Source organism: Manis pentadactyla, chromosome 9 (assembly GCF_030020395.1).
Source record: "Manis pentadactyla isolate mManPen7 chromosome 9, mManPen7.hap1, whole genome shotgun sequence".
Taxonomy (NCBI): domain Eukaryota; kingdom Metazoa; phylum Chordata; class Mammalia; order Pholidota; family Manidae; genus Manis; species Manis pentadactyla.
Window position 1 is genome coordinate 42,081,985 of NC_080027.1, and position 12,417 is coordinate 42,094,401.

The window sequence follows — 12,417 nt, forward strand, 5'->3', positions numbered from 1 at the left end:
ATTCCACTGGGCTTAGCACTTCTCACCTTCTGTTTTGTATCTTAGTTATTTGTGGTCCTAGCTTATCTTTACCCCTAGGCTCTGCAGTCCATAAGGACAGGCCTAGGTTTACATCCCTCAGCTCCTAACAAAGATCACTCCCATCACAAACACTTGATTAATGTTTGGTGGATTCATGACTGGATAGTGTCTCTCAGGAGAAAGATAGTCAACCATAGTGAATTCCCAGCAGAAACAGCTGCATTTGACAGCAGACGTTCCCCTCAGGTCATTTGGGTGGCATCCTACCTGGAAGCAGGCCCAGTTTTGCTCACCTCTCTCTCTCCCCCTAGGCTCCTTCAGCACCGCAGCTCTTCCCCAGCATGCTGCCACTTGTGGAGAGACCTCCCCGCCTCACCCAGCCTCTCCCTCCCCATCACCATCTTCACCACAGGCTGCACCATGGGTGTCATCCCCAGAGAGCTCACCACCCAGCTCCGGGGTCCAGTGCCCTATCTGCCAGTTGCAGTTCTCAGCAGGAGAAGTAGAAGAACATGCCAGCCTGTGTGGGGAGGTCTCTCAGGCATGAGCCGTGAGGTCCTATGGTTTTGACCCTCCTGCCCTCTATGACTAAAACTATAGAGTGGATCTCTTGACAGCTGAGAAGGACTGATGAGGCCAAGCTGCTCTTTCTTCTTCCCTCCACTCATTCCCTCAGGACTCTGCCTAAAGGCACCTCTGGGCCCAGCCTGCTCCCCATTCCCAGTTGTCAAGGATTCTGTCACCATGGCACCCTATTTTTCCAAAGACAGCTCCATCCTTTTCTCCTGGGGATATTCTGGAGTAGAATTGGTGGTATCGTTAGGGCTTTGGGACAGTCCGGAATGTGTTTCCCTCAGTTAAGTGGCATGTATCCTTATACCCGTTTTCCTGAGAGGAAAACTGAGGCCCAGTAAAAAGAAAAGCAATGCCTGGCAGCTAAGATTCTATGGTGTACTGGATAGGTCAGAGTGATTTTTGAGCATTAGACTGACCTCCAGCATCCTGTGAACTTAACTCTCAGTATCTTTTGTGGGTTTTCTCCCTGGGTTTAATCAGGTAACAATATTGCTGTGTGACTTTAAGCAAGTTATTTATCTTGGGCCCAGAATTAACCCTAAGTAACAGAAAACCCATACTCACAGGGCTATAATAGAGATCTAATGGGTTAGTGACTAAGGTATGGTATAGCCCAGGGTTCCACTGGGCAAATCCCAGTCCCCATCTATACATGAAGCAGCTGGACCAGTGGGTCTTTAAGGTCCCCTCCACCTACGATGTTGTAAATTCTATTCCCACCTTCTTTGAGCTCTCCCTGTGTCCTCTCTCCCTTTCCCAGAAGATCTCATTGTATGGCACTAACACCAGTTCCCCTGGTCTCCAGGGTACAGGGCAGAAGGGGAGCAGCTGGTTCTGACAAAGGGAGGGCCCAGGGTGGAGTTTTGAATGGGCAGGAAAGAGGAAGCTGGGCACAGTCAGGGGAGCAGAACGACCAAGAGTTCAGTCCTTCGGTCCCTGCCAGCATAGGTGGGTGCAGCTATGGACCCCCTCACGGTAAGAGGCCTGCTCCCCTGTGCACCCCCATCCTGGTCCCATTTCTGGCTGTGATTAAAACAGTAGATTGACCCAGAGGGGTGGCAGGGACATCCTAGCTGCCATGCAGCGGTGACTATCACCACACAGGTGGGAGAAGAGCCTGTGGAGCTCTGAGCCTGGGCCCAGCAGAGAAAAGCAGTGAGGAGGGGCAGGACCCTGTAGAAGAGGGACAAGGTGGCACAGAGGGGAAAAAATGCCACCCAAAGCCAGAGGGGCAGAGATGGGGGAGGCTGGTGCAGGAGGAGCTTACTGGGATCCTGCTAGGAGGCCAGGACAGAGCTGAGGGGCTGGGGAAAAGCCCAGTTCAAAGACCCTCCTGTGTGGACCTGTCTGGACCTGTCCTTCGGAGGCTCTGGGACTTTCAGAGGGATGAGCAGCTGGAAAATGAAGCCAACAAGATGGCGGCTGGGTCCTGGGCAGATCCTGTGTGCCTGCTGGTGGGGTGGAGATCCCATTGCAGCCCTGGCTGCCGGCTGCCTGCTTTAACCTACCCTTCCTCAAAGTACCCATATTTTGCCCCAGGATGGAAGTTGTGCTGGGGAAGGGGCCCCCAATCAGACCTAGTCCTGGCACTTGGCCTAACCTGAGAATCCACACAGTAAAATGGTGACTCTAAGTTTTTATAATCTTCAATGCTACTGGCTTCTCAATGGGGCAAGTGGCTGTAGACTAATGAGTGCAAGGAATCGAGCTCTAGAGGCTGGAAAACAATTCTCCCCTAGAGCCACACTGCCCTGCCAGCACCTTGACTTGAGCCCAAAGTTACTGGTTTCTGACTTCTGACCTCTAGAATTGTAATAAGAGAATAAATATGTGTGATTTTAGTCACTAAGTTTAAAAAAAAAATGTGTTTTTCAACCAAGACCAATTTTCATCGGTATTTTCATCTGTATGAAATACATACTATCTGTATTTCAACACTATCAGTACTACCAACAAAATGGGATGTTACTAACAGCTCAACAAATCTATATAAGAAGCTATTATGGTATGAAAAGTTATTTTCAAAATTATTGATTCCTGGAAAATAGGGAAATGAAATTTGTCCCCTACATGGAGAGTTTTTCTGGAACATTCATACTATCATTATATAAGATGATCACATTATATAAACCATATATACTAGAGTATAACATGTTGACAGAAGAGCTTTAGCATAAAACAAAAAGGGGGTAGCATTGTTATTATCTTTAAAATAAAAAAAGTATTGAATCATTTATTTATCTAATATTATATCCCACATTTGGGGGTTTTGAAGAACCAGAGATTGAAGAAATCCAAAAGCCACTCTACTAATAATAATTCCTATTTGAGTTGAGTAATAGCACTGAAACAGCTAATAACACCAACTCTTGCACTAGGCTGCCAGGGTTTGCATATCTAAGTGGCCTGATATGTCTGAATTTCAGTTTCCTCCCCTGTTAAAGGGGGAATGATAATTCCTACCTCACAGGGCCACTCTAAGGAGTAAATGACTTCCATACTTGTGACGAGCTTAGAAAACTACCAACATAATGTGTTACCTAAAACAAAAAAAATCCATTAGTATGTGTTTGGGACAAGGAAGAATACAATGGTGGCAGGGTGTAGAGTGTTAAGGGCTTGAAGGTGAAAGGATGAAGGAGCAAGGGAGATTGGAGACTTAGGTTTCCATCTTCCACCCCTTCACCCAACCACAGCCTAACTGGACCGAGATTGTGAACAAAAAGCTGAAGTTCCCACCTGCACTCCTGGGTGCCATCCAGGAGGGGCGGCTGGGCCTTGTGCAGCAGTTGCTGGAGTCGGGGGACGAGGCCACAGGCAGTGGGCCAGGCGGGCCCCTGCGGAATGTGGAGGAGGCTGAAGACCGCTCCTGGAGAGAAGCTCTCAATCTGGCCATCCGCCTGGGCCACGAGACCATCACTGATGTGCTGTTGGGCAATGTCAAGTTTGACTTCCGACAGATCCACGAGGCACTGCTAGTGGCAGTGGACACAAACCAGCCAGCAGTGGTACGCCACCTGCTGGCCCGCCTGGAACGGGAAAAGGGCCGCAAAGTGGACACTAGGTCTTTCTCACTGGCTTTCTTTGACTCATCAATTGATGGTTCCCGCTTTGCACCTGGTGTCACTCCACTCACCCTGGCCTGCCAGAAGGACCTGTATGAGATCGCACAGCTGCTCATGGACCAGGGCCACACCATTGCCCGGCCCCACCCAGTCTCCTGTGCCTGCCTCGAGTGCAGCAATGCCCGCCGCTATGACCTGCTGAAGTTCTCCCTGTCCCGCATCAACACCTACCGTGGCATTGCCAGCAGGGCCCACCTCTCACTGGCCAGTGAGGACGCCATGCTGGCTGCCTTCCAACTCAGCCGCGAGCTCAGGCGCCTTGCATGCAAAGAGCCTGAGTTTAAGGTTGGTTTCTCATACTTTCCCCTGCCTTCATTGCCCTGTATCTGTTTTCCCACCAAGGCATGGTAAGGCCTGTGGTGCGTGCTCAGGGGAGTGGAAAACAACAGAAAGGTGAGGGGACCTTGCTCTGTTCTCAGAAAACCTCCTTTCTGGTAGGGAGATAAAATCCCGCCGTGAGGGGATCTCATTCTAATGGCAGAGGGCTGTTGCTCTAGGGGCACTAGTCTTATGAGGATAGCACAAACCCCACCCAAAGGTTCCCTGGGACTGTCTGAGAGAGGAGAGGGAATAGAGAGATAGAGAAGCAGCTGGTCAGGCTTAGAGATGACATTCAGTAGGAACTGTCCTTTCTGAAAACCTGCTGTGAGGTGCCACCTAGAGCATGGTGTGTTAGGGCCTCAAGCTTGTGATCACAAGCAGACAGACAATACACTCCTAGGATGCTCAGCTTCATTAAGTGTGCCTCTGTGGATGGTGCTTCAGGGTAGACTCCTTGGAAGTAGGATGAATCTTGCTACACAATCAGGTGGTTTAATACAAGTGAGGAGAAGCAGGGAGGATAGTTGAAGTTGGGGTGCAGCCCAAGCAAAGGCTCTCAGGTAGTAAAAGTAGATACAGTGATGAGGACAGGACCCTGTGCAGGACAAAGGATGTGTGAAGGGAGCCCTGGAAGCAGGGCCTAGTCTGTTCCATCTGTCATTCATCCACTGACATCCCCTCTGTGCCAAGCAGACTTGGTCCCATGCTCAGGATTAACATTAGGTGGGGAAACAGAATATTTAAACAGAAGCCTAAGGCAGGATAAGGCCTGTGCCAGATGGGTTGGGGAAAGAGCATGCTGCTCCACCAGAGTTGTGGAAGAATCAGAGAGTACAGAACCCCACTTTACGGGAAACAGGAAAGAGCAGGCCTTCCAAAGGATGCTCCCTCCATCCTCAGCAGACCACAGAAGGAGGCAGCAGGAATCGTCATTTCCAGGCAAGGGAAGTACCTTACCCGTGTGACACCACCTGAGGGACAGTGCTTGGGACATGGGCCTAGCTCCTGCAACCCTAGCCTGGATTCTCTCTAGGGTTAGGACCCAAAATAAAACCAAGGATAACATGGGTAAAGTGGAGGTGAGAACTGCCCTACTCGTGTGCATCTCCTGAAACTGCCAACATGCGTCATATAAGGCAGGTGCACAAACAATTCAATCAAACACAGGAAAGGCATGAAGAGTAGGAGAAGTGGGACAGGAAATAGGGATTATAAAAGGGAGGGACATGGGATTCGCAAAGGTATCCAAGGGTTTGGGTTGAAATGACTCAGAGGAGGTAGATGGAGCACCAGAGAAGCAAAGCGGACACAGGAGGTTCCTTAAAGCAAGAAGAGGTGAGGTGGCAGAGAGGAAAGGAGTGAATGGCTCAGAGTGACACCAGGTGTGGGGAAGTGATGGCCTGAGGGCAGGACAGAGGTAGGCCAGGCCCACAGTTGGGAGGGTGGGTGCTGACTTGATGGGGCTGGGTGGCCAGCTCACACAGACCTGCTTTCCTACAGCCCGAGTACATTGCCCTAGAGTCGCTGAGCCAGGACTACAGCTTTGAACTGCTGGGCATGTGCCGGAACCAGAGTGAGGTCACTGCAGTGCTCAATGACCTGAGTGAGGACAGTGAGACTGAACCGGAGGCTGAGGGACTGGGCCAGGCCTTTGAGGAGGGCATCCCCAACCTGGCAAGGCTGCGACTGGCGGTCAACTACAACCAGAAGCGGGTCAGCTGGGTCCTACCCACCTTCCCCTCACCAACTGGGATCCCTTACTCTGCCACCTCTAGGTAGCCCAGACTCTGAACCTAAGCAAGGCCTTTCTGTGCCCTCCGGACCTTGTTAGACCTCAATTTTGAACATCCTTCTGTCTATCTAGCCCTCGGATCCTCTGGGTCTCCCATCCTCCCCTCTTACCTTCAGTCGAAGCCTCTAACCTCTCCCCTGCCCTTGTAAGTCCCATTACCCACCAGGACTCCACCTTCAAACCAGACATCTGCCTCTGACCTGCTGAATAAATCTGGTCCAGTCTTCCTATTGTGAGACTTCAGTATCTCTGTTCAGCAAGACAAGGCTAGATCTTTCAGGGCTTAAAAATCAAGTGATTCCATTATTCCCCATCTCATGAGATGCCTGCCCCCCCTAAGCTAAAGACATGCTCCCTCTGGCTTCCCCCAACCCTTCACTCCTCCCTCCCCATCCTCAGATACCCTAACCTACCAGGAGCTTAACCAAAACTGTCCTTTCATAATGGTTCCCCTGGTCCTGCCCTCCAACAGACCAAACCCCACCTTCCCCCATCCACAAAACGTTTTGAGGTGTCCCCCATCTCAGAGAAGAGAGGGAACCCTGCAGGTTCTGGGACTTGAGTACCCACCACTGCCTGCTTTAGGTTCAGGAGAATCTTGAGTTCAGCTTCTCCTTCACAGATGAGAAATCAAGGCCCAAAGAGGGGTGGGGTCTGCCCACAGTCACATGGCAAGTGAATTGCCTCTCTTCTGAGCTGGCTGGTCTGGGGAGAGAAGAAATATGGTTCATGTCTATGGCAGGGAAGTAAGGACAGTACGCCCAGCCAACTCCCCCTTTCTCCTCCCTGCCTGTTGGCTGCCCCATCTGCTCACGGCCCATCTCTGCTTAGTTTGTAGCACACCCCATCTGCCAGCAAGTCCTGTCCTCCATCTGGTGTGGGAACCTGGCAGGCTGGCGTGGAAGCACCACCATCTGGAAGCTCTTTGTTGCCTTCCTCATCTTCCTCACCATGCCCTTCCTCTGCCTTGGCTACTGGCTGGCACCCAAGTCCCAGGTACTAAGAACAAAATTAATGATAACTGTCATGGGAGCCCTTGTTTTAGGCCAGGCTGTGGACCAGGCACTTAGAGAATGTTCCCCGTCAGTGCCTGAGGTGGCCCTGGCAGGTAGGCATTACACCTACCTCTGTTTTGTAGAGGTGGCACAGGGAACAGAAGTCCTCTTTTTGTCCAGGAGACACAGTAAATAGTAGAGTCAGGATTTAAACTGAGGTCTCTCTTTGTCTCCAAAGCCTGAATCCTATAGGTAGCTCTATACTCTGCTAAAGAGACTCCGACCCCAACCTACACATTCTTTGAGAGCCCTTGTGAATTGAGATATTTTTATTCCTCATTCAACAAATATTTCCTTGAGACCCTACTGCAACCCAGGAACTGGCTGGGGAGGTAATGAAGAGCCATCCCTGTCTCCATTAACCAGGTAAGGAACAGGGAGAGCCATGTTCAGGCAGCAGGAACAGCGCCACTGAAGGTCTAGGGGAGAGAGAACGTAAAGTATTAGAAAAACTGAACGGAATTCAGTGCTGCTAAAGCCTAACTGCAAGTAGCAGGTGGTGGGAAGTAGGCAGGAGCCAGATCTCACAGAGCTTTATAAGCAATGACGGAAGCCATTGCAGGCTTTTAATGAGCTGAGTGATCCTATTAGTCTTATGTTTTAGAAAGCTCTCTACTAGTGGTGTGAAGGAAGGACTTGTGGAATGGGGCAAGGGTTAGGGAACTGGTCAGAGTGTGTGAGAGAGAGAGGATGGAGAGATACCTTTAAGCTTTTTGGTCTGGTGGCAGGGGCATTGTCTAAGCTGGGAACACAGGAGAAAGTTTGGGGTAGAAGACGAATTTATTTTTAATATGGTTGAGATTGAGGAGCCTGTGAGAGTTAAAGTTACTTTATGTCTGTGATCCTCAGCTCCTTAGCTGAAAAGTATATATATAATAGTAATACCAATCTCATATGCTTACAAAGGAAACGACAGATATGAAATTGTAGAGCCTGATATATAGTCCATTCCCAATGAATGTCTGAGTAAGGGAGGGAGTGAAAGGAGCATGTGTGGGCTGGGCATTCTGGAAGTTCTGCCAGGAGGGGAGAGAGGTAAGCAGGACGCTGAGAGCCATGCTGTCCTTCCTTTCCCGCAAGTTGGGCCGCCTGCTAAAGATCCCAGTGCTGAAGTTCCTGCTGCACTCCGCCTCCTATCTGTGGTTCCTCATCTTCCTGCTGGGAGAGTCCCTGGTCATGGAGACACAGCTGAGTACCTTCCGCGGCCGTAGCCAGAGTGTCTGGGAGACTTCACTACACATGGTTTGGGTCACAGGTACTTGTGTGGGGCCTTTTATTCGTGGCAGTCCCCTTGAGGGGTCCTCATCACTGTTCTTCATAATAAGTACCCCAGTGGGCAGCGCCTGTGCCTTTAGATGCCCCCCTGAACATATAACCAGAACCCTCTGGGCTCTAGCACACCAAGGGACCTTCCCCTTCACCCCTAATTAGGACAGAGCCCTGTGACAGGCTCCCTGAGCAAGGACTCCATTCTTCTGCCACCCTGCCACCAGTCACTACTTCACTCTATAGGTTCCTATCTTCTCACAAATAAGACACTGGTCCACAGCATCAGGTGGGGAGTTACCGTGGTGTAAGGGTAACCTGCAAGTACATCACCAGGCAATCCATCTCAGAGGTCATGGAACAGAAAGGCTCACAGACCAAATTAAAATGCTCAAGTCATACAGTTTATTAAATCCACAAGTGGCGTACTTTTGATGGTGTTGTTATGAGGACCAGAGTTGAGGTTTGAGATGCAACACCAAGAAGTTGCCTGGGCCCAACACTTGACCTGGGGCAGAAACATAGGGCAAGTATGTCTGGCTAAAGCTGTAGCTCCCTAATCATCCTTATGAGCAGCTATGACTTCTCTTTGCAATCTTCAGGCAGAGGACATGTGGGCGCACAGTGGGTATCACCAGTGGGTAGCTGATGTGAGATCTGATGAATCCTGACAGCCTCATCTGCTTCATGTATATTCAGTGTATCCCTTTCCATATACGCCCACACACATGCTCTACTTACTTTATTCAACACATTGCACAGATAACTAACTTACCTATGCTTAATGCATAAGTTTCATCTATTCCTTGGTTTTCTTGTCTTCCATAGCAGGATCAAGTATTCTGAAACAATTCAGCAAACACAGTTTACCAGAATCCCCAGACTAGCCTCTGCTTGGGCAACGCAGCAGGCTGGACTGGTGGTCCCTTCCTCAGCCATTGTCCCCTCAGTCGGCTCTAGCTTAGTTAGCAAACTCCCAAGCCACAAGTAAGCTAAGTCCACTCCGCCACCTTGTACTCAGTCAGTGATGTCTGAATGGAACTTCAGCCAAGAAACTCTGGGGAAGAAAACAAGGGCAGTCCAAGAGGAAAAATTTCTCATCCAGTTATTTAATAAAAATTGATGGGTGCTGGGTGGAGATAAAATCAATTCTGCCTATCGGGGAAGAAAAGTCTTAAGAAACAAAACTCTTCATTTCTTCATGCAGTAAAAAATGCTTTGCCACCCACTGCAATCAAAGCCCTGCAAATACATGGATAAATTAAATATGGTTCCAGCCATCTGTTCAACATACCTGACAGTGTGAGGCCATGCTCATGAGGTCCTGTCCTGCTGGGGGCACTGATCCAGCTCCTGACCACACCACACTCCCACTTGTCCCCAGTCCTAAGCCTCTCCCCTTCCCACGCTGCGCCTTCACTCCTCCTCCAGGTCTCAGCTTAAACGTCACTTTCTTTGAGATGCTTTCCCTGACCCCAAATCAGGGTGAAGGCCTGATTCCCCAGCACCCTGGGACAGCCCTTCTGCCCCCTGCTCCTCAGCCTTGGCATCTGTCACGTTGCATCGGGACTGCTTGGCTTCTTGACTCTCTTCCTTACAAGGTGCTGAGCCCTGGGAAGCCAGGGGTTGTATTTGTCATATTCACCACAGGGTCCCACTGGCGCATAGTGGGAGCTTGATACATGTTTGTTTAATAGTGACTACTAGGTTTTGTTCTGGGCAATGGGACAAGGAGATGAATTAGATATGGTTCCTGACCTTGAGGGGTTTCAAATTCAGGGGAGGTGAGGGAAGACTGACCCAGGAGGAGATACCTTGCAGTGCCCCATGGTGATGGCATCACAGAGAGCTGAAGAGAGCTGTGAGGACACAGAGCAGGGAGCAACTCACTCCGCCTGGTCAGGGAAGGCTTCACAGATGAGGTGGTATTCGATCTGGGCTACAAAGGTGAGCCTGGCTTCCAAAGGGTGTGGAAGGGCATTCTAGGAGACAGAGCCATGAGTGGAAAAGCACACCCTTGTGTCTAGGGCATGGAGAAGAGCACAAGGTGGCATGATGATCACCTGGCTAATGGGGTCCAGCTTCCAGGAAACACCCACCTAGGTCTGGCACTGGGCCCCACTGAGACATGGGCACTGTGAGCAGGCTGATAATTTGGAGTCCCTTCAAATCAATATTCTGAACTATGTGTCAATATTTAATTGCTGGAGAGCAGCGAGAAACAGATTGACATCATTCCCTCTCAACAACCAGCCTCTCCCAGGTGTTACTCACCTTCTGGGGTTATTGCTGAGTGGGATCTTAGGTGCGGCCCACACCACAGATGAGCCTGCATCCAGCAGGATTCTTTTCTATTTTCACATGAGATCACTTTGTACTCAAATAGATTAAATGTCATGTTTTATCGACTGCATTCCTGATGTTTTAGCCCCCACCCCACCTCATGGGTAGGACCCTCCCACCTTAACGACCTAGCTGTGACTTGGGGGGAGGAGGAGGAGGAGGGTTCCGCCTCATCCTGTCCTTGTGCCCTACCACCTCCTTCAGGCTTCCTGTGGTTTGAGTGTAAGGAAGTGTGGATCGAGGGCGTGCGCAGTTACCTCCTGGACTGGTGGAACTTTCTGGACATGGTCATCCTGTCCCTGTACCTGGCGGCCTTCGCACTGCGCCTCCTCCTGGCTGGGCTTGCCCACGCGCACTGCCAGGATGCCCCCGATGGGGCTGCCTGCCATTATTTCACCACTGCTGGTGAGTGCCCCCCAACTCAGCCCTGAATCCTCCACCCCTTCTCTTCAGTGGCTCTTAGCTCAGCCCGCATTGCACCCTGCACAGATCGAAGTGAGTGGCGAACCGAGGACCCCCAGTTCTTGGCTGAGGTGCTCTTTGCTGTCACCAGCATGCTCAGCTTCACCCGCCTGGCCTACATCCTGCCAGCCCACGAGTCGCTGGGCACTCTGCAGATTTCCATTGGCAAGATGATTGATGACATGATCCGGTGCGTACCGTCCCTGCTCCCAGCATCCTTCCCTCTGACCAACTCCCTTCGACCTCTTTCTGACACGCCCAGCTCTAGATAGGACAGGGCATCTTAACCTATGCTCCTTGCATAGGCTCCAAGGCCTCTGAAACCCTGAAACTATAGGCAAAATTGGGGATGTAAAAGTAAATGTACATTTCTCTGCAGAGAGTCTATAACTTTTCTAATTCTCAAAGGGGCCCGTGACCCCAGAAAAAACTAGGAACCCCTGATAGCAAAATGGGCGCTTGGGTGGGAGTTCCAGTCCCTGTTCTGTGGCCATCTCTATGACCCTCTCTGGGCCTTAGCTTTCCCATCTTTGTGGTAAGGCCACTGGACACGGGTCCGTTTGGATCATTCCTGCTCCACAACTGCTCTTTGAACACATGGCATTACCCGGTCTTGGTACATGTCACCTAATAATTTACAGCCAAACCTGGCCTCTCACCCTAAGCAGAGCCTCCGGTTAGTGCTACTCCTGGAATCCTCTGCCTCAGGTGGGACTAGGTGCAGCCCTTGGTGGAAAGCCCTGGCTCCGTTGCCGAACATCTTCAGCTCAGCTTAGCTTGGAGGAGGATCTCCTCCCCATCCCTGAGACTCCTCTAGCCCACCCTGTTTCACGCTAATTTCTCATGTGTGGCTTTAGCTCTGCTGGTCACACTCATTCATCTGTGTACCACACCTGAGCATCTCAGTCCCTCCCTGGGATGCTGGCCCACCCCCAGCTTCCATTGCTTTAGCTCAGTACCTTTTATTCTTGAGGGGAAGTTCCTGCTTTGGCACTCCACCGTAAATGCCTTCTCATCTCCCCTACTTTCTCTACTCTTATTGGTAACCAAACTGAATACTTGCCAACTAGAGAGGCTGAGTCTGGGAGGCTGTCACTGCCATCCCTCTTCCAGAGCCTTACTTCTAAGGTGGAGACCTGCTCTGACCCTCCCCCAACCCACCCCCTGCCAGATTCATGTTCATCCTCATGATCATCCTGACCGCCTTCCTCTGTGGCCTCAACAACATCTATGTGCCCTACCAGGAGACGGAGCGGCTGGGCAAGTATGCCGGGGCTGGGGCAGGATGGGCAGGTCGGAGCCTGGGACTGTGCAGCGTGGGGCTTAGTGATCACTGCTTCCTTCCCCTCTCCTCGCTCATCTATTCACTCAGTCATTAATTCTCTGCTTTGGTGAATCACCCCCTCATTGATTCACACTCATTCATGTGTTCATCTACTCATTCATTTATTCACTT

The 12,417-nt window shown here is 50.7% G+C and overlaps 1 protein-coding gene across 4 annotated transcripts in view; it reads left to right on the top strand.

The window, feature by feature from the left end:
• The window catches only part of XNDC1N (XRCC1 N-terminal domain containing 1, N-terminal like), a 36,141-nt gene that overhangs the window by 16,291 nt on the left and 7,433 nt on the right, over window positions 1–12,417 (top strand). For 2 of the 4 annotated variants that reach the window (XM_036904225.2, XM_036904227.2), the window contains exon 10: window positions 333–2,226. In XM_036904225.2, coding sequence (XP_036760120.2) covers window positions 333–568 — 236 coding nt within the window. In that variant the 3' untranslated portion in view covers window positions 569–2,226. Of the gene's footprint in view, window positions 1–332; window positions 2,227–3,285; window positions 4,008–5,543; window positions 5,757–6,666; window positions 6,832–7,970; window positions 8,146–10,703; window positions 10,905–10,988; window positions 11,152–12,132; window positions 12,226–12,417 lie in introns of those variants that run through there. The other 2 variants (XM_036904228.2, XR_008999224.1) reach the window with 2 other exon arrangements.